The following is a 27964-nucleotide window of genomic DNA, read 5'->3' as shown; positions in this document are numbered from 1 at the left end:
CATCTTGTGGCAGCCATCTTGTGACCACATGGGGGTGGCCATCTTGTGTGAGGGCAGGATTCACAATTTGCATATTACCTCTTTATTAGATAGGATAGTGGTTAGTTAAGAATGTGGACTCTGTGGCCAGACTGTTACTTAGACAAGTACTTTAACTTCTCAGTACCTCTTCACCTGTATGAGGGGAATCATAATAGTGCCTATAATATGGTACTGTAAAACTGATAATTAAACTGTACATTACACATTACCTGGGATGTGAATTCTATAAATGTTCACTATTATAGTTTTCATCATTACTATTATTGATGTTATTTCTGTCATGCACGGTACTTAAACCAAGGGTGAAGTTTACTCTGTAGGATTAGCGTGCCCCCAAAAATGTAAGACAGAAGAAGGAGTTGTGAACATTAGGGAAGAGGGATCCCAGGACGTGACCAAACAGCCAGAAAATTGGTTCTAATAAATCTAATTGAAGCACAGTCTTGCTATGGGAGGTGGAGAAGAGTGAAAACAATCTTAAAATGTAATCACAGGATGATTTCTGTCAGATTAAGCCTTCTATTACAGCCAAAGAAGTTGGATTTAAGAATACAACAAACCTCAGTAGCAAAAAACACAGAACAATCCAATTTAAAAATGGGCTGAAGATCTGAAAAGACATTTGTCCAAGGAAGACATACAAATGGCCAACAGGTATGTTAAAAGGTGCTCCACATCACTAATCCTCATGGAAATGCAAATCAAAGCCACAGTGGAGTATCACCTCACACCTCTTTGTGTGTGTGTGTGTGTGTGTGTGTGTGTGTGTGCATAATATTATTCAGCTATAAGAAAGGAGATCCTGCCATTCATGATGACAGGGATGGACTCTGAGGGCATTATGCTAGCTTGGTATGATATGAATTTTATGTGGAATCTAAAGAGGTGAACTATTAGAGGGAGAAAGTGGTATGATAGTTTCCAGGGTGTTGGGATGGAGGAAACATAGAGATGTTGGTTAAAGAGTACAAACTTCCTGTTACAAAATGATTAAGTTCTGGGGATCTGCAGTACTACATTGTGATTATAGCTAATAATACTGTATTATATACTTAAATGTTGCTACGAGAGATCTTAAATGGTTTCACCACCAAAAGGAAATGGTAATTATGTGATGTGATAGAGCAGTGGTTCTCAACCTTGGCTGCACATTAGAATCACTTGGGAATCTTTTTAAAATCCTGATTTCTGGGCCTCATCCTCCGGATATTCTGTTTCTTTGTTATGGGGTGGGGCCACAACATTAGTAACAACAAAGAAACAGAATTTCTGGAGGATGAGGCCCAGAAATCAGGATTTTAAAAAGATTCCCAGATGATTCTAAATCAGGATTTTAAAAAGATTCCCAGGTGATTCTAATGTGCAGCCAAGGTTGAGAACCACTGTGATAGAGATATCAATTAATGCTATGGTAGTTAATTTTACAATATATAAGTGTATCAAATCAACATGTTGTATACATTAAACTTACACAATGCTATATGTCATATCTCAATAAAGCTGGAAACAAACAAAAGACATAGGAAGAATACATCCATCTACAAGTCAAGGAGAGAGGCCTAAGAAGAAACTAACCCTGCCAACACCTTGATCTTGGACATCTAACCTCTAGAACTGTGAGAAATAAATTTCTGTTGGTCAAGCCAAAAAATAAAACAAAACAAAAAACAGTACCACACACTTAGTATAAAGTGCAGATTATAGTCTTTACTCTCAATTTTGAAAATATTTATAGCGTAGGAAACATTTGTAAAAGTATTTTGAAATATCTTTACTTTTTTTGGTAATTCTGATTATCCACATACATATTTCTATAATAGTTCCTTATATCAGCATTCAGCTTAGGTAGAGGTAGAAATGTATACATAGAGACCATATACTCAAGTAAACTCAGTAAACTGTGTTAGGTTAAAGCCATTTGTTTCAAATATTATCCTGACTAGATTGGGGCTGTCATGGCTCATCCAAATGTAAAATAATGCAGATCTGAATAGCAGTGCAGACATAGACTGAAAACTGTTGTGTCTACCTTGTCACTAATAAGTGGTGGGAAAAGTAAAGTAATAGTTTTCCTCCAGAATTTAAGGGAGTTGAAAATACCAATAATTATAATAAACTGTTTGTTTCAGTATATGTATATAATAACACATACACAATAACACATACCTGGCTTATGTCTCCAAAGCAAATTACTTATTAGCACTTGGAAGAAAAAGTAGTTAACTCTACTAAAGGTATTAAAATTCATCCTGGTCTCTTAATCCTCTTTATTACTAAATATTAGCATTATCCATATTCATCTATTAATTTAGAGTTATTTAGTGAGATAAGACAGAACGTGTATTAAAAATAAATTAAAGAAGGTAGAATGGGAGGCATAGTAAGTGGAAAATTTAAGAGTCATATTTATTTCATAAGGGAACTTGATAGTAATAGAAAATGCATTTTAAATAAATAAAAGGTAGGTATCTTTGATTTGGTCAAGATATCTACTATTTAGGTAAACCGTTGCTATAATTTCATTCTGTTATACATAATTCTTCTAGAACTTTACTGTGGTTCCACTGCATAGATATCCTCTCATTGTTTTAAGTGATACCTCTGCAGTTCGGAGAGAAAAAATAGTTTCCCATTTATAGACCATTGCTCATTCACTCATGAATTCATGTAACCCCCAAAGGTGCTGAGTGAAGAATATTTCTTTTTTAAGATAAAGAAATTGACCCAGAATGTTTTTTCATACTATCTTACTATTCAGTTACTCATAGAATTCCATATTATTCAATATATTCTCTTGCTTTTCAAAATATATAATACCCGAAGCCTGACTTTTGGAAACTGACTCATAGCAACTGTCTGGCAGAGCCTTAGTAAAGGAAGTCCACGCAGCAAGTACTGTGCATCCCAGTGTTAGTTAGCTAGGTTCCTCTTGACTCCTTCCATGTCTTACAGAAAAAGCAACGAGTCTTCTGTAAACCACTCCCAGGAGTGTGATGGTGAGCACAACTATTCCACACACAAGGCTGAATGCCCATCGTGGGCCCCAGGAAGTGTACACTTGGCTGATGAACACGGGTCCAAGAATCCGTGCTGCACTTCCAGAAGCTGTTAACCAGCCCATGTACACACCCTGTGAGGTGGGGATGGGGAGAAGCAATTGATATTCAAGTTTAGTTATTTTAAAAATAAGAATGATGCTACTAGTACAAAACTATGGGAAACTCATAGGAATCACTTTCTCCATCTTTGATTTGTGAATTACATATAAAATGCATTTTTATAAATACAGCAAATAATGAACAGTAAACTTACTTGATAGAGTCAGCTTAGGAAAAACAAAAGTAGTAGAAAAGAACAAATTAAATATCTGCTGAGGCCCTGGGAACAATAGAATTTATTCATTTACTTTTTTAGACTAACATTTATTTTCTACTTGTTATCTTCCACACACTGTGTTAGGTGCTTTACATATATTTGCCAATGTTCACAAATGTTTATTACTGGTGTCCCTACAAATGTGGAAGCTGAAGCTCAGAAATTCAAGTAACTAACAAGATCTCTGAAGCCATGTGTGCCTAACTCCACTGTACCACCTTCCCACTATACCACATGTCACCCCTCCAATTACTGTGCAGTGCAGCATTACCTTTAATAGTCTCACACTGAAAACCTAACTGTCCACATATCTCACTCATATGTGGGATATAAATGATCAACATAATTTGATGAACAAAAATAGATACAGAGACAAATGGCGGGGGGGGGGGGTAGAGAGCAACCAAAGGACTTGTACGCATGCATATTAGCATAACCAATGACACAGACACTGGGGCAGTGGGAGCTTACCCAGGGTGGGAATGGCTGGGGGCAGGGGGTGTCAATCGGGGAAAATAAGACATATGTAAAACTTTAGACAATTTAAAAAAAAAGAAAACCTAACTATCCATCAGTGGTGGATTAAGTAAATAATGGTATATTTAATTAATGGAATGCTAAACAGTTGCTAAAAAGATTGCAATTGTTTCTTTGATATTTTTCACCATTTTGCTTCTATATTTTAATTTTTGTATCATGAATATGGAAATTCCTATAATAAAAACATTTTAAAATATACATAGCTGCTGTACTTTTTTTTTTCTTTATTAAGGTATTACATATGTGTCCTTATCCTCCTCTTGCCCACCCCCCGTCCCTGCTCATGCCCTCATTCCCCTGTTTTCTGTGTCCATTGGTTATGCTTATATGCATGCATACAAGTCCTTTGGTTGATCTCTCCCCCTTACACTGACCCTCCCCTACCTTCCCTCTGAGGTTTGACGGCCTGATCGATGTTTCTCTGTCTCTGGATCTGTTTTTGTTCATCAGTTTATGTTGTTCATTATATTCCACAAATGAGTGAGATCATGTGATATTTATCTTTCTCTGACTGTACACTTTTAAGGCTATTGTGTTTTCATCTTTTAGTAATCGTACCTAGGGCCAAATGAAATTAAGCCTAGAGTCAAATTTGCCTATCAATTTTCGTTTCCCAACTGTTGCCTAGTTTAAGAATGAGTTTCAGAACTTTATGCTTCAGATACTTTTTTCTATGAAAATGATTTTGAGCTCATAACCTCTGGGTTCAAGAGAGCTTTGAGTTTTTAGAGTGCTTTTTGTTCAGTTTCAACACACAAGTCCTATAAGCACTTTTAAAAAATTGTCAGTTTTTTTTAATAAATTCAAAATGCTGAATATGATAAAAATCCCCTGTACCAGCTCATGTGAAAATAGAGAATGGTAGCACAGAATGTCAGTGAAGCATATTTCACATAATTGCAATGCCAGGGTAATTGACTCACCTGAGGTTTTGGTCCCAAAATTTTTGAATATAATGTATATGACATAACATTGCAGGATGGATAGCCTATGCCAATTAGCACAACTGATGTGAGGAACTGGGCTAGATGGATCATGGGGGTGTAGAGGCACCAGGCTTGTTCAATTGGGCAACCAGTTGGTCCTTCACTCCGATCTTCTCTTGGAGACCGCCAAAGAGTAATAATAATTTCCCCAAATGTGGTATTAGGAATTGAATGGTTATGTAAATCTGTAAAAACAAAATTAGTATAGTGCATGACTTATTACTAGATGAATAACAGATGCAATGTAACATTATAGAATTATGTATGCATATACCTTCCCACTGTATCTTGGGAAATTGATTTCCCCAAGGTAACAAGATAAAGAAGCCAATCCATATGATAACAAGTCCTCCCAGTAGAATAGCACGCTCGCCAATCCTGTTAGAGAACAGAAACATTATAACAGTTTCATTACTTTTATCATTTCAAAAACTATAAATAAAATATTTTGATACTTTTAGTGATATATCAATTAAATGAATGCTAAATATAATTTCCCACTAAGAACCAGGACTTCTCTAAAAACTGGCTTATTTCAGGTCTGGTACAGAAAAATGTATAAACTGAGCCTGGACATTTACTAGATGTATCGGTTAATAATACAGATTTTGTAATGAAAGAAGACACGATAACTTCAAAGAGAAACATCAAAAGTGCTTTATTCAGCCCTGACTGGTTTGGCTCAGTGGATAGAGCGTCGGCCTGCGGACGGAAAGGTCCCAGGTTCGATTCTGGTCAAGGGCATGTACCTTGGTTGTGGGCACATTCCCAGTAGGGGGTGTGCAGAAGGCAGCTGATCAATATTTCTCTCTCATCGATGTTTCTGACTCTCTCTCTCTCTCCCCCTTCCTCTCTGTAAGAAATCAATAAAATATATATATATATATTTTTTAAAGTGCTTTATTCAAAGTAATGTCCATCGCTAGCTACACATTTCCCCCATCTTTCAGGTAATCTGTGGATATTGTCCCAATAGAACTTTTCTTTTTTTAAGGCAAACCATTCAGAGACCCAATTTTCCACTTCTTCATACAATCTGAAGTGCTGCTCAGAAAGTGTGTGTGCCATCGATTGGAACAAGTGGTAATCTGAAGGAGCAAGGTCTGGTGAATACGGCGGGTGGGTTAATACTTCCCAGGCAAGATCTTTTAATGTGTCTTTAACTGGTTTTAAAGTGTGTGATAAGTGCATCATCATGAAGTAAAATTACTTTGCCATGTCTTCTGGCCCATTCTGGTTGTTTCACAATCAAAGCGTGGTTCAAATTGATTATTTGTTGTTGGTAGCGATCAGTATTAACGGTTTCACCTGGTTTTAGAAGCTCATAATACACCACACCTTCCTGATCCCACCAAATGCAGAGCATTGTCTTCTTTCTGAAGCATTTGGCCTTGCAGTCGATGTTGATGGTTGACCTGGATCAATCATGATTTTGTGCGTTTGAGATTCTCAAAATAAATCCACTTTTCATCGCCAGTCACAATTCGATGCAAAAAATACTTTCTTTCATGCCATTGAAGCAAAATTTTACTGATGGCTTTTCGGTTTTCCATTTGTCTTTGTTCAGTTGATGTGGCACCCATTTCCCTTCCTTTAAAATCTTTCCCGTTGCTTGTAAGCGATCGGAAATTGTTTGCTGAGCAACGTTTAATCTTTCTGCAAGTTGTTTTTGAGTTTGACAAGCATCTTCATCCAATAATGCTTGTAATTGTTGGTCTTCAAACTTTTTCGGTTGACCTGGACGTTCTTTGTCCTTCACATCGAAATCATCAGTTTTAAAGCGTTTAAACCAGCGTTCACATGTATCTTGAGATGGAGCATGTTCACCATAAGCTTCCTGAAGTATTCAGCAGCACTTTTCTTCAAAATAAAGTAATGAATTAAAACTTCCCGCAAATGCTCTTTTTTTGGCACAAAATTCGACATTTTTAAGTGTAAAAATATCTATTATGTTAACACCTTCAGCAAAATTGACATACAAAGTTTTGAAGCTTGTTGTCAATACAACAAAATAGCATACATATCAAATCGCATATATATCAATATGTGTGTAACTCGATCTATTGAAAAAAAATTCACAATATTAGCCGGTACACCTAGTAGTCATACCAGAGTGCAGAAAAGCTACCAGTGACTACTAGGTCATGATAAAAATTGGAAGAAGCATGACTATGTGAACACCAAAAAGAATAGTAATGACAATCGACTGAAACACATAAAAATGTTATAATCTATGAATTCATATTATATTAAAATACTCTTGGTCATTTTTAAGAGGATATTAGCAAACCAATTCTTTATTTTAAAAGCCAGTTAATAAAATAAAAGGAAAGAATCACCCTGTCTTTCCTATACTGACTATACCTCAGAATAACCAAATAGCTGGAAGTTTCTCTTTATCAAAAATACTACAGCAAATAAATAAAGAAATGATAAAATTAAAATAGCATTTTGCAATGATCTATGAATTAATGGATCTAGGGAATGTCAATGACCACTTACATAATAAAGAGATAAACAAAACATTACATTTCTCCAGATGTAAGTTTATAACACCACCTATAAATTATCCTTGTCAAAAAAATTAAACTCGAGGAAAACCAAGATGGCGGCATAAGGTATAGACCTGTGCGTGCTGCCTCCCACAACAACATTGAAACTACCAACTATAAGACAAAACAGCTATCATCCAGAACCATGGGAAAGCTGGCCCAGTGGAAGTTCTACAACTGGAAGAAAAGAAAGAAGCGCATTGAGACTGAGTAGGAGGTGCAGAGGCACCAAGAACAGAGGTACAGAGTCACGCGCCAGGCAGGCTGCAACTGGATGCGTGGTTTTTTTCAATCGGAAGGGGATACAAGCTCTCAAATCCACTGAGCTTGTTTGGGGCTGGATTCTGAGGTCCCAGACCCCTACGGGGAGAGGCAGGACTGCCTTGCAGCGGGTCGGAGAGTGAGGGTGGCTTTCTCGTGGAGCTGCTCGCCGGCACTCGGGGATGCAGAGACGCGGAGAGGCGAGGAGTCGCAGAGACGCTGACGACAACTATTGCTGTTTGCTCCGCCCTGGTGATTCTCTCAGACCCCACCCTACTCAATTTACATCCCCACCCAAGCTGTGCCAGTGGCACAACAGGAACCACCTGCACTTTTGCAGCCTAACCCAACAAACTGCAGATTTCAACTCCTCGCATCCATAAGGGACACACTCGAAGCAGAATCAGGTTCAAAGGAACCCAGAGCTGGAGCCAGACCCGGCTGGGCCAGCAACATGGAACCGCTGTACCAGCAAACGCACAAGCAGGTCCACCAGATCCAGTCTCACATGGGACACCGGGAGACGGCAGACAAGCAGTCTGTGCACTTAGTAGAAAACGAAATCCAACAAGCATACCAGATATTCAGCCAGCTAGAACGCTTGGACATTTTGTCCAGCAAGGAGCCTCCCAACAAAAGACAGAATGCCAAACTTTGTGTTGACCAGTTAAAGTATGATGGCCAGCACCTGCCAACTGCTCTCAGAAACTTCCAGCATCAGCGATACGCAAGGGAGCAGCAGGAGAGACAGCGAGAGGAGCTTCTGTCTCGCACCTTCACCCCCAACATGGGATGCGGCACCCCCTGTGAGGCTGCGACGGCCCCTGTGAGGCTGTGATGGCCCCTGGGAAGCCGGCGGAACCGCGCGAGCCGCCCAGACGGCTTCATCGACAGCCCGCGAACCAGCTCGCAGCCCTATGCACAACTATCACCCAAAGTGCGAGAGGAGCGAGAGCAGCTGTAGTGTTGCTTTCTCCTCACTTCTGGTAGCGAAATCCTCATTTTAAACATAAGAGGATACATTATTTTAAAAAGCCGTTATGTGGCTCCGTACCCTTTCTGAGTAGAGCGTGAACAAGTCATGAGAGACCTTTCCGAACACAGGGACATGTTGCGGATGGAAATAGCTACATTTTCCATGTGTATGACCTTTGACCTGGCGACAAAAAGCGTACACCTATGGATGAGGACAGTAGGGGGGGATAAGGGCAGAGGGTGGAGTGGGAACTGGGTGGAGGGGTGCTATGGGGGGGGGAGGGGAACAACTGTAATAATCTGAACAATAAAGATTTATTTAAAAAAAATTAAACTCAAATCTCATTAAACTTCCAGATCTAAGTAAGTATCAATTTTTTTTTTATTTAGGAAAGGTCATAATTAGTTTTGTTTTTCAATGAAATGCGTAGACAACTAGTAAGTTCAGCGCAGCAAAAAATTTCTCGCTGCCTTTCTAAGTATCAATTTTTGAAAAATAGAGACAGGAAATTTTTTTTTAATTAAAAAAAAAACACCATAGGGATTCAATCAGTGAGATACAAAATATGGGAAACTATAGGGCAAATGGTTTCTTTTTTTTTAATAATTCTTCATTGTTGACAGTATTACATATGTCCTCTCCTTCCCCCATTGACCCCACTCCAGCCCACCCTCATCCCCCACCCCAGGCCCTCACCACCCCACTATCCGTATCCAAGGGCAAATAGTTTGTTCAATTTGTAAAGGAAAAAGAGAGAGTGAAGTGGAAAAGATAAGATTAAAAGAGAAGACACTTGAAAGCCTCAATCAAGTGATTAATCCATGGAACAAAACAAAGAACAAACAGAATGGAAACGGTAGAGAAAATGTGAATACTGCCTGGATATTTTATTTTATTTTATTGAGAAATCACTTAACTTTTATAGATGTGATAATGTCAGCATTAACTTTTAGAGATACATACTGAAATATTTATGGCAGACATGAAATAATGTCTGGGATTGACTTCAAAAGAATCCAGGTGTAGGGGGTAGGGAATGTGGAGGTACAGATGAATCAAAAGTATGCAAGTGTTTATCATTGTTGAAGCTGGGTAATGCATATTAGAGATTCAGTGCATGATGCTCTCTGCACCTTTGTATATGTTAGAAATTCTCCACAATAAAAAGTGAAATATACAAACAAAACCAAAGGCTTCTTAAAACAAACCCAAACTCTTCCCATCTCTCTTAGAATACCACCAAGGATTCACATTTTTCCAACCTGATCTACCTTATTCCTCTCACTCTGCTCTGGCCAAACTGGCCTTCCTGCTTGTTCCTTAAACATGCAAAGCTCAGTCTAATGTGGGAGTAGAGTTCCAAGCCACTCCAAGGCTGCTCTGTGACTTCACTCAGGTCTCTGCTTGGATGTGACCTCCTCAAGCATGCCTTCCTTAAGCACTCTATCAAAACAGCACTTCCCCTCTCTCCCTACCCCCTCCTACCACTCTATTCTCTTCCTCTGTTCTGCTCTTCTTCATAGTACTTTATCATAACCTGACCTCACCTTTGCATTCATTGGCTTTCTCTCCAATAGAATTCACCTTTGCATTGGCTTTCTCCCCAATAGAATGCAAGCTCTTTGAAGGTATAGAATTGGACAATCAGTATGAATGCCTATTAGCAGGACAGCTCTACTTCTGTAGCAAGATATAATACATTTACTATTAATTAACTTTGAATATGAATTTGTCATCTATATCTACATCTTGGCCCTCTACTGGGCTCTTCAATGGTATACCCATAACACCCAACCTTACATACTGACTCAATATTTATTCATTGATTTTAGAACTTTACTTGAGTTGTATATTATTAACGTATTTTAGGAATAATTGTTTGATCTGTATAACTTCATCTACTAATATCCCATCCCAGACTATATGAATGAATTTAATTTTATACCAGCATTTGCCCCAAAGTGTGTTCTTTACAGGTGTCCTCATACAAAATGCTTTTTTTTTAGAAAGTGTTATGTGGTCAAAGTTACAAATAACTTTCAGAAATGCTGCATGCTGTATTTGTCATGATGGTGATATAGTATGTATATACTGAAGATTTAGAGTAAAGAAGTTTGGTAATTTTAACCAGAATTTTCCAGATTTAACCACTGAATCTTTTTTGTTGTGTAACATATATCACCATGCAGCAGAACAATGTTCTATGAAATACGCTTTTAGAAATACTTTAAAATATAATAAATAGATGCTACATTAGAAGGCAATTATTCACTTTGTAAATATATTGCTTTACTAAAGATGCCATATGGTTTAGAAATATGCTCCCTTAATAAGCTTTACATCTATTTTCAAATGTTCAAAGACTAAAACTACCACATAAAAAGAGAAAAGCTTTCAATTGTTTTACTAACACATTCATTTAAATTGTTAACTGTTACATGTTTAACTTTTTTTTTTTTTAATATATTTCACTGATTTTCTACAGAGAGGAAGGGAGAGGGATAGAGAGTTAGATACATCGACCAGCTGCCTCCTGCACACCCCCCACTAGGGATGTGCCCGCAACCAAGGCACACGCCCTTGACTGGAATCGAACCCGGGACCCCTGAGTCCGCAGGCCAACGCTCTATCCACTGTGCCAAACCGGTCAGGGCTGCATGTTTCACTTTTATAATACAGATTGGAAACAAAACCAAAGACATATAACTTACTTTTTGGCAAGTGATTTAATTCCCATGAAAATAATAACAGCCTCAATTCCAAGAGCAGCAAGTATTATTCCATCATATAATACAGCTTGTTCTCGAGTCCAGGCATACATATCCATTGTTAATGGAGTAAGGATGCTGAGGAAAGCAAAAAAGAGAGTATTCTCATTTTATTTAAATCATCATCATTGTTAAAGCTGATATAGAAACTTTAATAATGCTCTTGACATGTTTAAGAATTTGTATCCCTTTTAACAATAACACCAGATCTAAATAAACAAAAATTTTAAAACATTTTTAGCACTTTTTTTATTCATTGATTGTAGAGGGAAGGAGGGAGGGGGGGGGGGAGAGAGAGAGAGCGCGAGAGAGAGAGAGAGAGAGCGCGAGCATGAATTTGTTGTTCCACTTATGTATGCATTCATTGGTTGATTCTTGTATGTGCCCTGACCGGAGATCCAACTTTGCAGTATCTGGACAATGCTCTAACCAACTGAGCTACCCAGCCAGTGCATTTTCAGCACATTTCGATGTTACATGCACAAGCTACTAAGTTTGAGTGTCTGTGTTCTTATTTTTTAACATTTTATTATAAAGTAGTATATCCACATTGTTGAAAGTTTAAAAAACAGGAAAATAAAACAAAGAAACCAAAACTCCTACCACTCTAATATAACTAAATAATCATGGTTATATTTTGGGTTAAATAAGTCTCTTTTCAATTAAATAATGTTACCATTATTAGATTATTAGAATCTTCTGGAATTTCTTTTCTCTTCCTCAGTCTCTTTCATCCTTATCATTGAAGTATGTATGTTTCACCCTACCTCTCTGAATGTCTCTCTTCCCTTATATGACTATCTCCTTCCTTGCCAATCTTCTTTTCCTATTTTCTTCTTTTTTTAAATATATTTTATTGATTTTTTACAGAGAGGAAGGGAGAAGGATAGAGAGTCAGAAACATCAATGAGAGAGAAACATCCATCAGCTGCCTCCTGCACACCCCTCACTGGGGATGTGCCCGCAACCAAGACACATGCCCTTGACTGGAATCGAACCCGGGACCCTTCAGTCAGCAGGCCGACGCTCTATCCACCGAGCCAAACCAGTCAGGGCTTTTCCTATTTTCTATCTCTTTTTGTTAACTAGCTACAAAATGGAACTGAAATATATTTAAAATATTCATTCTTTTGCCCTGGCCAGTTTGATTCAGTGGATAGAGCATTGGCCTGCGGACTGAAGGGTCCCGGGTTAGAGTCTGGTCAAGGGCACATGCCAGGGTTGTGGGCTCAATCCCCAGTAGAGGGCATGCAGGAGGCAGCCAATCAATTATTCTCTCTCATCATTGATGTTTCTATCTCTCCCTCTTCCTTTCTCTCTGAAATCAATAAAAGAAATTGTTTTAAAAGTTCGTTCTTTTTTTTTAAACAACATATAAAAAACTAAAAAACAAAATTAAAAATAAAACATTACCATTTTTTAAATTTTAAAATCAGATGAGTTGATGTGAAATATAGTTTGATGGATCTCAATGAGTTAAACACATTTACCATATGATCTAGTGGTTCCACTTCTGGATATATACCCAAAAGAATTGAAAGCAGGGACTCAAATAGATACTTGTACACCAGTGTTCATCACAGCATTATTCACAAGAGCCAAAAGGTGGAAATAATACAAATGACCATAGATAGATGAGTAAACAAAATTGGTATACATATAATGGAATATTATTCAACCATAAAAAGGTATGAAATTCTGACACATGCTAAAACATGAACTTTGAAAACATCATGCTAAATGAAATAAGACACTAAAAGACAAATGTATAATTCTACTTATATGAAGTACCTAGAATAGGCAAATTTAAGGAGAAAGTAGAATAAAGGTTACCAAGGGCTGGGTGATAAGGAGTGCACACATTGTTTAATGGGTGCAGAGATTCTGTTTGGAATCATGAAAAGGTTCGGGAAATGGAGAGTACATTCACACAACACTGTGAATGGACTTAATGTCACTGAACTGTACAATTAAAAATAGTTAAGCCCAGCTGGTGTGGCTCAGTGATTGAGTATCGACCCATGAACTAGGAAGTCATGGTTCGATTCCTAGCAGGGCACATACCCGGGTTGCAGGCTCGCAGGCTCGATCCCCATTAGGGGGTGTGAAGGAGGCAGCCAATCAATGATTCTCTCCCATTATTGATGTTTTTCTCTTTCTTTCTCTCTCTCTCTCTCTCTCTCTCTCTCTCTCTCTCTCTCTCTCTCTCCCCACCTCTGAAAATAATAAAAACATATTTATAAAAATAGTTAAAATGGTAATTTTTAAAAATCCTCACCCAAGGATATGTTGTTTTTTTAACTGATTTTAGGGTCTACCTGGTAATGCTCAGGGGATAGAGCATTGGCCTGCGGACTGAAGGGTCCCAGTTCAATTACGGCCAAGGGTACATACTTTTTTGTAGGCTCCAGCCCCGGTCAGAGCACATGCAGGAGGCAACCATTCAATGTGTTTCTCTCACATCAATGTTTCTCTCTGTGTGTCTCTCCCTCTCCCTTCCACTCTCCCTAAAAATCAATGGAAAAATATCCTTGGGTGAGGATTAACCAAAAAAAAAATTATTTTAGGAAGTGGGGAGAGAGAGAGAGAGAGAGAGAGAGAGAGAGAGAGAGAGAGAGAGAGAGAGAGGTGGGGAGTAAGATTACAGACAAAATTAACTACATTTAAATTAAATATCAAACACTTTTTACATCATGACAAGGAAAATGTCTTACATAAAGTTGAGAACAACTATATGCCTGATTAATATTGCATTAAATATAAATTGTTAACATAATCTGATGTAGATGAAGACAAAACTTACGTTTCAAAAAGGGCAAAGATAAATAGGACCACGAAAAACAGAACATTGGTAGTCACTACAGCCACTTGATCAATACTTCTCTGGGGAATCTGAATTTCATCTGTACTTGCTGTGATGAACAGGAGAAAAATTATATTACTTACAGGTGTCATTTTGTCATCAAACAATGTAGAAATATATGTAGCAAATTCTATGACTAAACATTTAAAATCATTTATAGGCTTCAAAATAATTTAAAATTAACAATGTATATGAGAGCAATAACTTTTAAATGATATTTAAAAGTAAAGTAACTTTTCTTCCCAGGAAATACACTTCAAATTCTGTTATCTACAGGAGATACTCTGTCTATTGGTGTCTCTCAGTCCAGAAGAGGCATGTATTTTACAGAATTCTTTGAAATGATCTTATACTAAATACAGGTGCTTTAAATTTCAGTTGCAGAGTTTTTTTCCTATATTACCTTAATCTTAAATTACGAGGATTTCATGAAGACCTGAAATAGTTTATAAAATCAGTTCTCATTTCTGTGATTCACTTCAATGAATATATATTTTATTTTGAATTTCAATCATATGTGAAATTAGTTAGTAAATATCCTCATGTTATTACCATAAAAGTCCTAATGTTATTTATATTTTTGCAAAGTAATACTTTAGGAGGGCAAAGTGAGTGTACTGCCTTATCTTGAACCAGTGGAGTTAAGCTATATACTAAGTACAAACTATTCCTGATATAATTGAGAAGTGTGAATCCATATAGATCTTAGATACATCTGTCATGCTATTTTATTCAGAATAAACCAGGTAAGTAATACAAGAATGTGTTCATTTATGCTGTATAAGTGTATATGTAGCAGCAGCAGGGGGCAGGCAGTGACTTTCTATAAGTTTCTATAATTTTTCCATAATGGTAACTGCCTTTTTATCTCAGGATTTCTGAGGAGTTCCTTCACTAATTTCAAATGAGATTTGGAAATAGTCTGCTATACTTGGGTACAATTAAGAAAGCACCTTGGGCCCTAACTGGTTTGGCTCAATGGATAGAGCATCAGCCTGCGGACTAAAGGGTCCCAGGTTCGATTCCAGTCAAGGGCATGTACCTTGGTTGTGGGCACATACCCAGTAGGGAGTGTGCAGGAGGCAGCTGATCAATGTTTCTCTCTCACTCTCATCGATGTTTCTAACTCTCTATCCTTCTCCCTTCCTCTATGTAAAAAATCAATAAAATATATATATTTTTAAAAAAGCACCTTGTATACTCAACATAGGGTCATGACCTCCCTTTCTAAACACATAAAACTGTAGGATTGGCTCTCTGAAACCAAGACTAAGTGATTTTTAGCAATGGTTTTAACCTCACCAAACATGAACACCAAATAACTGATATTCGTATGTCTTTTCTTTTTAAACAACTTAGGTAACTCTCAACTTTGAAGATCTTTCCTAAGTCACCCCTTTTATTGTCCTCAGAAGCAAAATCCAAGTAAATACCAATGGATCATTAGAAACACTTTGTTAATTTTATAGTAATTTAGTTAAACAGCTTAATAGTACCTTCTTCAAAATTAATACTTTTACACTGTCGTCCTGAGTCATCCACACGATGCTCTCTTAAAAAGAAAAACATAAATATTGTATCCATGAAAGGCTTAGTATAATAGACAAATGGGCTAAATTTATTACTAGCCTTCTATTTTTTCACATTCTGATATAACTTTTTATATTGGCCTCTGAGTTATGAAAGTATTAGCAATGAGATATAACAAATTTTAAAAGATACAAGTGATGATTCTTATTATACTATATAAAATGGAAAAAAGAACAACCAAATTCATCCAAAAGCATATGTGATCTACCTTAATCAGTATTTGAAGTTCAACAGTGATTTTTAAACATTAGTTGTAAATGTTTTTGGACCCTTGGTTAAAGTACTCCAAAGAAATATGAACTAACCAAATTTTTATAGCTTTATAAAATTTCTTCTAATATATAAAAGATAAAAGATACATTTGAAGTAACTTTTGTATTTAAGGTTGATACTAATCACTAATCTACTTAAAATGTTGCTTTCATGCCATTTTCCTACTTAGAAAACTAGAATTAGTAAATCAAGACCAAACCTTAACTTTTCAAAGACCTTATAATCTGTTCTCATTTATCAAATTGTCTATTATTTTAGTTACAAGTAAGTACATTAGCTAATCAGAAAATATGAACACAATTATAGACATGAAATAACAAATTAAGACTTCTTAGGAATAATTATCCTCCATCAATGATAGTGCTTATTTAATTTCACAGTCTATAAAAGTAGTTTTATCATTTCTGTCTAATTACCTTAATATAAAAATGATCAGAATAATATTTAAAACTCCAAGGAAGGCGCCAAGTAAAACTGGTGCTGTATACATGTTTATCTGAAGCTGTATAGTCTCCCATGTCACGCCCTTTTCTCCAATGAGTGCAAAACAGGTCTGAAAAACTTATTAAAGTAAAACGACACAGTGAATTATTTTATGGAGACACAGATTTTTAAAAATGTGAAAGACGTTTACCACGAAATTAGAAGTAACATGGAATCATTCATCTACATCAGTGGTCGGCAAACTGAGGCTCTCGAGCCACATGCGGCTCTTTGCCCCCTTGAATGTGGCTCTTCCACAAAATACCGACTTCTGCGCATGGGCCACGAAGTTTCAATCGCACTGTACGTGCACGCCTGCACGTGGTATTTTGTGGAAGAGCCACACTCAAGGGGCCAAAGAGCCGGATGTGGCTTGTGAGCTGCAGTTTGCCAACCACTGATCTACATCATGCATCTGAACAGAGAGAAAAAAACTGGTTCTGGGTGAGGAGGACAGAAAAAGTCACTCTTTCTATATAAAGCACAGATACAGGACATAAACAATATACAGTATGTCTGTGGTATTAAAATTTCATGGGATGGAGTGTTTAGGAAAAATTGTCTAAAAAAACTCCTTAGGGGGTCAATAATGAAAAAAAAATTGAGAAACACTGATGTGCATGAATTTACAAAGGATTAGATCTCAAGTAGTTACTTCAGTAATTTCATTTTTTTAAACATCTCCATAAGAAATATAAATTATACAATTTCTTCCCATAAATGAATTATACATTTAATCAACTTGTCACATTTCAACTAAATATTTTAAAATATTACTATGTATATAATATTTAAGCTACATATATTTAATATTTTAAATCTAATTTTATGGCACAAATCAGACTGGGAGAATACTGATTTGTTCTCCTGATTTAGATTCTGTATCTGGCTCTTCCAAAAATGTACATGTAGTTTTGTGGTGAGGATTAAGTAAGATACTGCAGAACTTAAAACAGTATCTAGCACATACTCAGTAAATGTTAGTGCTTATTGATGTAGTTATTATTAGGGAAGTTATCTGAACTTTTAAGGCCTACATTTACTCATCTATACAGAATGTTTAAATGAGATAGTCTTTAAAATATGCTTTAAGTGATCAAAATATTTACTGAGAACCTGTGTATACCAGATATTATGCTAGACACTGAGGGTAAAGTAAGACCCAGAGTTAGTACATATGGAAAATAATATATATAATAAATAATATAAGAATAAACTTTCACAGACAACTGTAAACCTACTTTTGCCCCATCCTCTAAGAGTCTAGCTCTAGCCTCACTGCTGCATCCAAAAATATTAGTTTTCCTTCAACTATGAGGTTTTCTATTTGGATTTCATTTAACATTTGAACTTAGAAGTTCTTCCCAATTCAAGTTAAGTAGTTACAAGTGAAAAACACCTACCTGGACCTAGAATAAAACCTAATGCTTGACATGCACTTGTATTTGCCATGGAACTTGTTCTTTCCTGAAGGGAAGTAGCACCAGCAATATATGATCTAATAACTGCCACATTTCCTAAGAAAAGACACAATTAAAAAAAATATCCTTCAGTTTATAAAATTTCAACTTAAGTTGGCTTTATGCAGAGGAAATATTAATCCCTAGTATAGCCACTGTTTCCTCTTTATGATCATACAAAGCATGTTTATTGAGAAAATGCACCAATTAATAGAAAATATTATTTTTAGTAATATGAAAACACAGTTAAATATTTGAATGAATAAAAAATGGCATTAGCCTAGCCAGTTTGGTTCAGTGGATAGAGCATCGATCTGCAGACTGAACTGTCCCAGGTTCGATTCTGGTCAAGGGCACATGCCTAGGCTGCGGGCTCAATCTCCAGTAGGGGGCACGCAGGAGGCAGGCGATCAATGATTCTCTCTCATCATTGACATTTCTATCTCTCCCTTTTCCTTCCTCTCTGTAATCAATAAAAACATGTATTTTAAAAACTGGCATTATAGGAATGTTAAACTATTTTTTCATCATTAAATACTGAGAAAGCACTGAGTAAATGGCATATTACTCATTGCTATAACTACTTTTAAAAGCAAGATGTCAAAAACTGCATGCTTAGACTTATAATAAAAGAAACAGAAAATAAAATCCACTAACAATTTAATTCAAAAATGTATTGAGCAATTACTGTGTACAAGAGACTTAGCTAGGGACCAGGCCACAAAATATGTTTTTTAGTCAAATTGTCTGTATGGTTGGTGATATAAGATAAAAACAACGCAAAACAGTATATAAGAAAGGAGCAAGGCCGAAACCGGTTTGGCTCAGTGGATAGAGCGTCGGCCTGCGGACTGAAAGGTCCCAGGTTCGATTCCAGTCAAGGGCATGTACCTTGGTTGTGGGCATATCCCCAGTGGGAGATAAGCAGGAGTCAGCTGATCAATGTTTCTCTCTCATCGATGTTTCTAGCTCTCTATCTCTGTCCCTTCCTCTCTGTAAAAAATCAATAAAATATATTTTTAAAAATTTTAAAAAAACAACAAAAAAGAAAGGAGCAGGGCCCTAGCTGGTTTGGCTCAATGGGTAGAGCATCAGCCTGTGGACTGAAGCGTCCCAGGTTTGATTCTGGTCAAGAGCACATGCCTGGATTGCAGGCTCGATCCCCAGTAGAGGGCATGCAGGAGGCAGCAGATCAATGATTCTCTCTCATCATTGATATCTCTATCTCCCGCTCCCTTCCTCTCTGAAATCAATAAAAATATATTTTAAAAAGACAAAAGAAAGGGACAGGGTAGCCTAAGACAATTCATGGAAAATGTGAAACTTGAATTAAATCTTAAAGTATGAAGAATGATGGGAACAGAAGAGAGAAATGATGAGTAATGGGAACATCATGAGCAGAAGCTAAATGATAGGAAGATATCTATGTTTGCAATCACACATCTATATGTTGAACACTGGATATGAGATTAAGAAAGGGTGACACCAAGTGAGATTGGGCCATAAATTTGTGAATCTGACACAACAGAACATACATATATATATATATACATGCATATTACCTGCTCCAAATCCCACCAATCCACGAGCAACCAACATGTAGTATTTATTATGAGAAGCTGGGACGTGCACATACGCATAGAGGCAGTTGGCTGCCACCGAAATGAAGATGGAGACAATGAGAGGTTCTTTTCTTGGTCTATAATTAGACCACAAACCAAATATAGGTGAAGCTACCATTTGGCCAAGACTAAATGAAGCAATAACCCAGCCCAAAAAACTTGTATCAGCTGTCCTGTCAATCTGCAGAAAAAAAGTACAATGCTTTAAGAATTATTATCCAAGAAAAGTCAAATTTAAAACATAAATACATTTTTTCTGACATGAAATATATATTTTTAATATATTTTTACTGATTTCAGAGAGAAAAGGAGAGGGAGAGATAGAAACATCAATGATGAGAGAAAATCATTGACTGGCTGCCTCCTGCACACTTCCTACTGGGGATTGAGCCTGCAACCTGGGCATGTGCCCTTGACAGGAATCAAACCGGGTATCCTTCAGTCCACAGGCCAATGCTCTATCCACTGAGCCAAACCAGCTAGGGCTAATATTTCTTATGTAAAAAAATAAAAACAATTCTAACTAATATAAGTTTTATAATACCATTATTTATAGTAAGTGATTCAGATTTCTGACATTATAATGAAATGTACTGAATTCACTATACACAAGGAAATGCTTGAGAAGCTTCATATTTTGGAATGATTATAAAAACAGTTGCATCAGCCTGGCTGGCTTGAATCAGTGGTTGAGTGTGGACCTATGAGCCAGGAGGTCATGGTTTGAATCCCCGGTCAGGGCACAGGCCCGGGTTGCAGGCTCGATCCCCAGCAGGGGGTGTGCAGGAGGCAGCCGATCAATTATTCTCATCAATGTTTCTCTCTCTATCCCTCTCCCTTCCTCTCTGAAATCAAAAATATATTTTTAAAAAATGTTGGTTCAGCCCTAGCCGGTTTGGCTCAGTGGATACAGCTACCTAACTTCTCTAAGTCTCTTCATCTGTCAAACAGGAGTGATAATATCCACATCACAGGGTCGTTATGAAGAGCAAAAAATGATGTAGGTGAAAGATTTAGTACTGTGCCTGGTGCATATGAACTCTCAATATTATGATGAAATAACTTGAAAAAATTAAGTTTTTTGATGAAACTGTTACATTTGTATTGCTAAAGAACCAATTATAAGTTCATGTAATCAAAACATTTACCTTTGAAGAGCTTTCAAATATCTGGGGGAAGGTGTGAACCTTTTCAAAATTCAACATATTGGACTGAGTAGACCTAATTATTGCAAATACCTTCTCTTGAGAATTCTAAGGTTAATTAGAATAGTACAGGGACCATACAAATCAACAGTTGTGATGCACGGAAATATACTTTTAGCAAAGATGTTGCTGCAGAATTGTTAAATATTGTTTCAATTCCAATAACTCCGCCAGTATGGAAAGAATTTTTACTGTCATGGGTATAATTTTAAATTTTTTATTTACTGATTTGAGAGAGAAAGAGAGATATCGATTTGTTGTTCCACTTATCTATGCACTTATTGGTTGATTCTTGTAGATGCCCTAACTGGGCATTGAACCCCCAACCTTGGTGTATTGGGATGACGCTCTAACCAATTGAGCCACCCTGCCAGGGCTCATGGGCAATAATTTCATGTAATATAATTTTAAAATTAATTTTCAAAATAGCAATGCAAATGTGGCACTAAATCTAGTTTACTTTTGTTTTGTTTTTATTAGAGAGGTGGTTTTGATAGGATGCAAAAGTGGCTAATAAGTAGGTGACCAAACCTGTGCATTTGCCTAGGACTGATCAGGTATAATCCTATTTTCCTGGCATAGCACTCCTTTCAACTTTATTCTGGTTTGCACAATAAAGCATATGCTCACATTACTTATAATCTTCTATTGAAGAATTATTATCTTGAGTTTTTCTAGTAAAGATTAAATCATAGCACTAGCCGGTTTGGCTCAGTGGGTAGAGTGTCAGCCTGCAGACTGAAGGGTACCAGTTTTGATTCTGGTCAAGGGCACATGCCCAAATTGCTGGCTCGATCCCCAGTAGGGGGCCAGCCAATCAACGATTCTCTCTCATCATTGATGTTTCTTTCTCTCTCTCCCTCTCCCTTTCTGAAATCAATAAAAATATACTTTAAAAAAAAAGATTGGGGAAAAAGATTAAATCATAGAATATCAAAGAAACTCTAGAAAACTCTTAACTACATAAAAAGTTAATACTACTAAAGCTACTTAAGAGAAGAATAAAGTGTACAAACCTTTTGGAGATAGGGCCATATTGACATTATCACAATAGAAAATCCTGTAAAGAGGTAAACTCTGTTATTTATATTTACAATAATTCCATCATTATAAATACAATTTTTAAAATTCTAGCATGGATTTTAAAATTCTGAATTTACAAATTTATGCCCTAAAATGTCTACTTTATCAAACAATGTGGTTTTAGGCTTGAAAGAATACATAAGTACAGTCTTTGACCATAATTAATATAATAAAAGTCAATTACCTATTTTCCCTTACAAGCCTTCACTATAAATGATAATTACTAAAAGCTTTGTTAGTGTTTATAGCAGAAATGGAGGAAAGGCCACTTTGTTATAGAGTAAGGGCTAGACTCCTAATCTGTGTTGTTTGGGAGAGATAATTAACTATAGGGATGTCTAGGAATAAATGAAAGAAGGCAGTAGTTATAAAGAACCAGGACACTGCCCTGGCTGGTGTGACTCAGTTGGTTGGGAATTGTCCTCATACACCAAAAGGTTGTTGGTTTGGATTCCAGATCAAGGAGGTTTCAGGATCAATCTCCCGTAGGGGGTATGCATGAGGCAGTCCATCAGTGTTTCTCTCTTTCCCTTTTCCCTTTCTCTCTCTCTCTCTCTCTTTCTTTCTTTCTTCTCTCTCTCTCTCTCTCTCTCTCTCTCTCTCTCTCTCTCTCTCTCTCTCTCTCTCTCTCTCTCTCTCTTGTTAATCCTCACCTGAGAATATTTTTCCATTGGTTTTTAGAAAGAGTGGAAGGGAGGGGGAGAGACAGAGAGGGAAACACCAATATGAGAGACACATTGATTGGTTGCCTCACACATGAGCCCACCTGCAACAGAGGTATGTGCCCTTGACGGGAATCAAACCTGGGACCCTTCACTCTGCAGGCCAACACTCTATGCACTGAGCCAAACTGGCTAGAGCTCCCTTCCTCTCTCTTTAAAAATTAATTTAAAAATCTTTTAAAGTCATTACTTCTGTTAGGCTTTAATGATTGAGAACTGTAATGATAAACTCCATTGCTATTTGTCAATTTTAAATGTTAGGCACATGCAATCAAAATTCTATAAAGTTTTTTTTAAAAGAAGTTTTATTAAGATATAATTCACATATCATACAAATTACACATTTAAAAAACACAATTCAGTGGTTTTTGGTATAATCGCAAATATGTGAAACCATCACCAAAGTCAATTTTCGAACATTTTAATGACTTAAAAAAAGAAACCCTGAACCCTTTAGCCATATTTTGCTACACTCTAGAATAGTCACATTCATAGAAACTGAAAGTAGAATGGTGGTCCCTAGAGGTTGGGAGGATGTGGTAATGAGGAGTTGTTAATTGGGTAAAGAGTTTCAGTTTTGCAAGGTGAAAAACTAAATATTCGTTATACAGCCATGTAGATATACTTAACACCTCTGATCAAGATGGTAAATTTGAAGTTACGCAGTTTTACCACAATAAAAATAACTTTTTTAAAATTAAATATTAAAATATATTATACGAATTTCTAAAATTATGTAATTTCTAGTACTTACCTACACTGCTGAGAAACATAGTAAGATACAGAATCCTAATAGATCTCCATCGGCTCTTATAATGCTCCTCAGTTTCTATAATATCCCATTCTCTAGGTGTAAAGAGGAAAGAAGTAGTACTAAGTTATCTCATTATATGCAAATCTTTCTGTGGCACACCTTTATTTTCTTTTTTTTTTTCCACACCTTTATTTTCTATGGTCTAAAATCATAGAAATGATAAGAGAGGTATAATTTACTAATACTGGTTTTCCTGTATTAATTCATCTATGAATAAGCACTATTTCTTTGGATTTCCATGGGTTGTATTTATGCATCATTATACAATTTTATTATTCCAAAGCGCTGAAACTTGTAAAACTGACAAAATGAATAAAGTTTATCAAAATAAATAAACTGGCTCCAATAATTAAATCTCCCACAGGTGGGATATACAACTATTAAATATTTTAAGATAATTACTGTCATCATTATGACATGCTCTACTTGATGACAGCAAATTAACTTCACTGCAGGAAGCTATTCTGGGTCAAATTAATGTAGAAGTGACACCAGGAAAGTTTGATGTGACCTAACACATTCCTAGCCTGAGGCCTCCTGGAACACTTGCCTTTGCTCTAACACGTGGACTAGAGAGACTGGATTGGTCGTTCATACAGGCTTGTGATTTGGACTAAAGGCCAAGTATATTAATCAGACATCCTACCTCTGTCAGGTGATATACATGAGTGTATATAGCCATTACATTTTCATATATGCATAAAGAAAGAGTTAAATTTACTTTAATATGAGAATTATGTTTTCAAATAATTAAGACAAGCAAAACAGACAAAATAATTTCTGATGTTCCAAGATTATTTTCTTTTTTTTTTAAACATATTTTATTGATTTTTTACAGAGAGGAAGGGAGAGAGATAGAGAGTCAGAAACATCGATAAGCCGCCTCCTGCACATCCCCCACTGGGGATGTGCCCCGCAACCCAGGTACATGCCCTTGACCGGAATCGAACCTGGGACCTTTCAGTCCACAGGCCGACGCTCTATCCACTGAGCCAAACCGGTTTCGGCCCAAGATTATTTTCTAAAATAGATTTCAGACTCACATTAGTCTTGAAAAAAGAAACTTTATTTTTCAATTGTGATGTGACTGGGAGTGGTAGAAAGGGAGGGAAAAGAGAGATAATAGATCTACTATGCCAGGTATGTTAAATCAGTTCCTGATACAACATTTACATAGGTATGAAGTGCTTAACACCACACATACCATTGCATAAATAAATCTTTAGGCCTTAATCAAACTTCTATATTCTAACTACGCACAATTCTATTGAGCTTATATATGGTTTTCGAACCAGCACCAAAGTAGAAGTCCCAAAATAAAGTTGGCGCAGAAGAGAAGTTGCTGACAGCAACAAAAACAGGTTTGCCAACAGATAACAAAAACATGATGAGGGATAGTCTGCCAAGAACAGATTAGGCAAAACACTAAAAAAGACATGAAACTTTAAAAGTATAGTGGTGTGTAATAAAACAGAATAGAAGCAAATAGACCAAAATGTCTCAATAGGCCAAGAACATCACTCTATTACAACATTTCAGCATTCATATGAACTGTGATCTCAAGATAAAATTACATTACATATATTGTGGAGTAAATCAGAGACCAGAGAAATACATTTTCCAAAGTTTCCGAGTGGTAAAATAAGGTTTGGTGCTTAAGAAACACAAATGAGCAAAAATTAATGTACAGAGCTTTAATTTAATAGTGTATTAATTTACTTGATTTTAATTATTATTTCAAATAAAATGATACTTAATTCCGTTTTCCTAAAGGCAAAAATACATATTTAATTGCACAGTAAGAGATAATCTAACAATTCTAAATTACTGTCCACAAAGTAGAAGCAAAATAACCTTATAATTAAGGGTCAAAGTACACTTCATCTCCTAAATAAAAAAGTAGTCTTTGTATATTTGGCACAGGACAACGGCGAACCCATTTCGGACGGGCTCACTTGCTAACAAAGAATCCAGCAATTAGCCCTGACCGGTTCGCTCAGTGGATGGAGCAACGGCCTGCGGACTGAAGGGTCCCGGGTTCATTCCGATCAAGGCCATGTAGGTTGGTTGCGGGCACATCCCCAGTGGGAGGTGTGCAGGAGGCGGCTGATGGATGTTTCTAGCTCTCTATCCCTCTCCCTTTCTCTCTGTAAAAAATCAGTAAAATATTTATTTTTTAAAAGAATCCAGCAATTAGGTCAATACTAAGAGCTGTGTGTTCAAGTAACAATTAAAACCACCATCTCGGAATTTTTGTGAAATGTGTGAAGGGCTCAGCTCTGTAGAAGACCAAGTGCCGAATGACTTGGAGGCTGCACCTGCCGAGTGAACGTGCTGAGGCCGTTTGACTTTCTGTGACACCTCCACCTGGACCTGAGGGCTCGGACTCCCCCTTCTCTGCGGTGGGTGACCAACTTCCGGTCACGCGTCGCCCGCCGCCCTGGTCCCCCCTCCCGCTTCCGCACGGTATGGCTGGCACCCGTGAAGGGGCCAGTCCCATTAGCGCAGGAAGCTTAGGGTGCCTTCCCCCACATCCGCTCACCTGCTTCCGGGTGTGCGGTCGCCTAAGAGCGGCTCCTGCTCAGCCTGGACCCCCAGGCCCGCCATAGTTACCGCGCTCGCTAGGAGGTGAGGACCTAACTATCGCGACACCTCCGGCCCTTCACATCCCTACACTAAGGCTGTCAAACCAATCCAGGGAGTGCGCGTGCGCGCCCGAAGGCCAACAGTTGGCGGAGCGCCCCAGGTCAGCTGGAATCGCGCGGGACTCGGGGCGGGGCGAGAGGAGCCAGGGGCGGGGCCCTGCGTCCCAGTCCTCCCCGGTGGGTCAGCGCCTCTCGGGCTCCGCCACTGCGTGGAGGCCTGCCGAGGAGAGTGCTGGGCGTGTCCAAACGGCCACCCCGCCCAGGTCCTCGGGTTTCCCGGGGCTCCGGTCCCTAGCCGAGCTCCTGAGTTCCTGGAAAGGCTGCTGGCGCTGCGGTCGGAGCTCGGACGCGAGGCGAGTCCCGGGAGACGGGAAGCGGCGGTGTTGGGAGACTCGTCGACTGGACGGCAGGCGCCCGCTGAGCGGCCAGTAAGTCGCCGGTCCCGGCCACGCTCCCGAGCCTCTCGACGCGCGGCGGACGTGCCAGGAGTCAGGGACTGGCTGGAGACCCCGGAGTCGGCGCAGGGCTAGGCCGGGGTCCGGGGCGCAGGGCGAGGGGGGTTATGCGTAGAGGCGGATTAGCTCTTCACCACCGTGGAAGTTGGAAGAGCGCGCCCTGGTTAGGGTGTAGATGGGGTCCGGAGGATGGGGTCCAGCCCCTGCACCCCACTGGGGTCTTCGGCAGAGCCTGCTGCTGTAACCTGGGGGTTAGAAAAAGCACAGCAGCACCTATGACCAGCTCTTCATCACAAGGAAAATCGTACTGTTTCATTAGCACTAATACATTCTCATGTCCGATGACACATTTCTATTTTACACAGACCTAAGGTCCAGAGAAGTTAATAACTTACCCAGAGTCACTCGGTGTGGTAGTGGCAGGCAGAGTTGGAGCAAATTCAGTTCTTTTCAACCAATAGTTATGAACGCTTATCCTACGCCAGACGCTGTGTTGTTACAGGTTGCATGGTATATGCTATTCTGATCTTTGTCTTGTCTGTGACCTTTGGGTATCCTGTCAGACACATGCCACTGGTGAACAGCGAAACTTGAAATGTGTTTTCTATTAGTTCGGAATTATCTTCTTTGAATCCAGAACTGACATTTTGTACTTGGATTCAGTCTTGCAGATTTGTTTAACAGCCCACCAAGACATATCAGATTCCTATGATTGGCTCCAAGAAAGCACATATGTAAAATAATTAGTGGGTTTTTTCTTTTTCTTTTTCCTGTAATATTATTTTACGTATCATCAGCTTCTTGTTTAATCCCTGGAGTCTAGTACACTGTATGGCCTCTGCGTGTGTGTGTTTTACAAAGGGATTTTTAACCAGTATTAAACCAAGCAGAATGGTTGCTAGTTGAATGAATGCTTATAGAATTACCTCATTTCGCTCCTACAATCCTCCCAGGTGGGATTGTCTCAAGCATGCAAGGAACTGGAAAGCATGGAGATTAAGTAATTTGCCTAGGGAGCTAATAAGCAAGAGAGCTAGGATCTAAGAAATACAGGACTCCTGATTGTAAAGCCTGTGCTTTTCACTGCCAGCCTTCTTGGGGGGGCGGGGGGGATGTGAGGAAGAATCTTTTCCAATATCTCTTAAAATATATCAGAACAAGTAGTCAGTTTTTATATAAATGAAATAATTTGCTATTATGGATTAGGCCAGGTATTATTCCCTTTTATAGGCTAAGGTGGCTTACTCAA

General features: G+C 38.0%; 2 protein-coding genes across 5 annotated transcripts in view; one reads left to right on the top strand and one right to left on the bottom strand.

Moving 5' to 3' along the window:
* Positions 1-530: 530 nt before the first annotated feature.
* MFSD8 (major facilitator superfamily domain containing 8) lies at positions 531-26299 on the bottom strand. Of its 3 annotated transcripts, XM_059698069.1 has the most exons (12): positions 26158-26299; positions 23556-23647; positions 22013-22056; positions 19732-19972; positions 18113-18226; positions 16643-16787; positions 15860-15915; positions 14304-14412; positions 11444-11578; positions 5218-5321; positions 4881-5128; positions 531-3172 (listed from the first exon to the last, which is right to left on the bottom strand). In XM_059698069.1, exons 1-12 carry the CDS (start codon positions 26220-26222, stop codon positions 2957-2959), a joined length of 1569 nt encoding a protein of 522 aa, XP_059554052.1. In that variant the 5' UTR covers positions 26223-26299; the 3' UTR covers positions 531-2956. The 3 variants fall into 3 exon arrangements, with proteins under 3 accessions (XP_059554052.1, XP_059554053.1, XP_059554054.1); XM_059698070.1 differs by lacking the exon at positions 23556-23647 and having other exon boundaries at positions 26158-26285; XM_059698071.1 differs by lacking the exons at positions 19732-19972; positions 22013-22056.
* Positions 26232-27964, top strand: part of ABHD18 (abhydrolase domain containing 18) — a 57072-nt gene continuing 55339 nt past the window's right edge. Inside the window, exon 1 of one of the 2 annotated variants that reach the window (XM_059698073.1) lies at positions 26232-26361. The gene's annotated coding sequence lies outside the window, so the exon portion shown is untranslated. Of the gene's footprint in view, positions 26362-26554; positions 26689-27964 lie in introns of those variants that run through there. The other variant, XM_059698072.1, reaches the window with a different exon arrangement.

This window comes from Myotis daubentonii, chromosome 5 (genome assembly GCF_963259705.1).
Source record: "Myotis daubentonii chromosome 5, mMyoDau2.1, whole genome shotgun sequence".
Lineage (NCBI taxonomy): Eukaryota > Metazoa > Chordata > Mammalia > Chiroptera > Vespertilionidae > Myotis > Myotis daubentonii.
The sequence above is the reverse complement of the archived record's forward strand: the minus strand, read 5'-3'. Positions and strand labels throughout refer to the sequence as shown.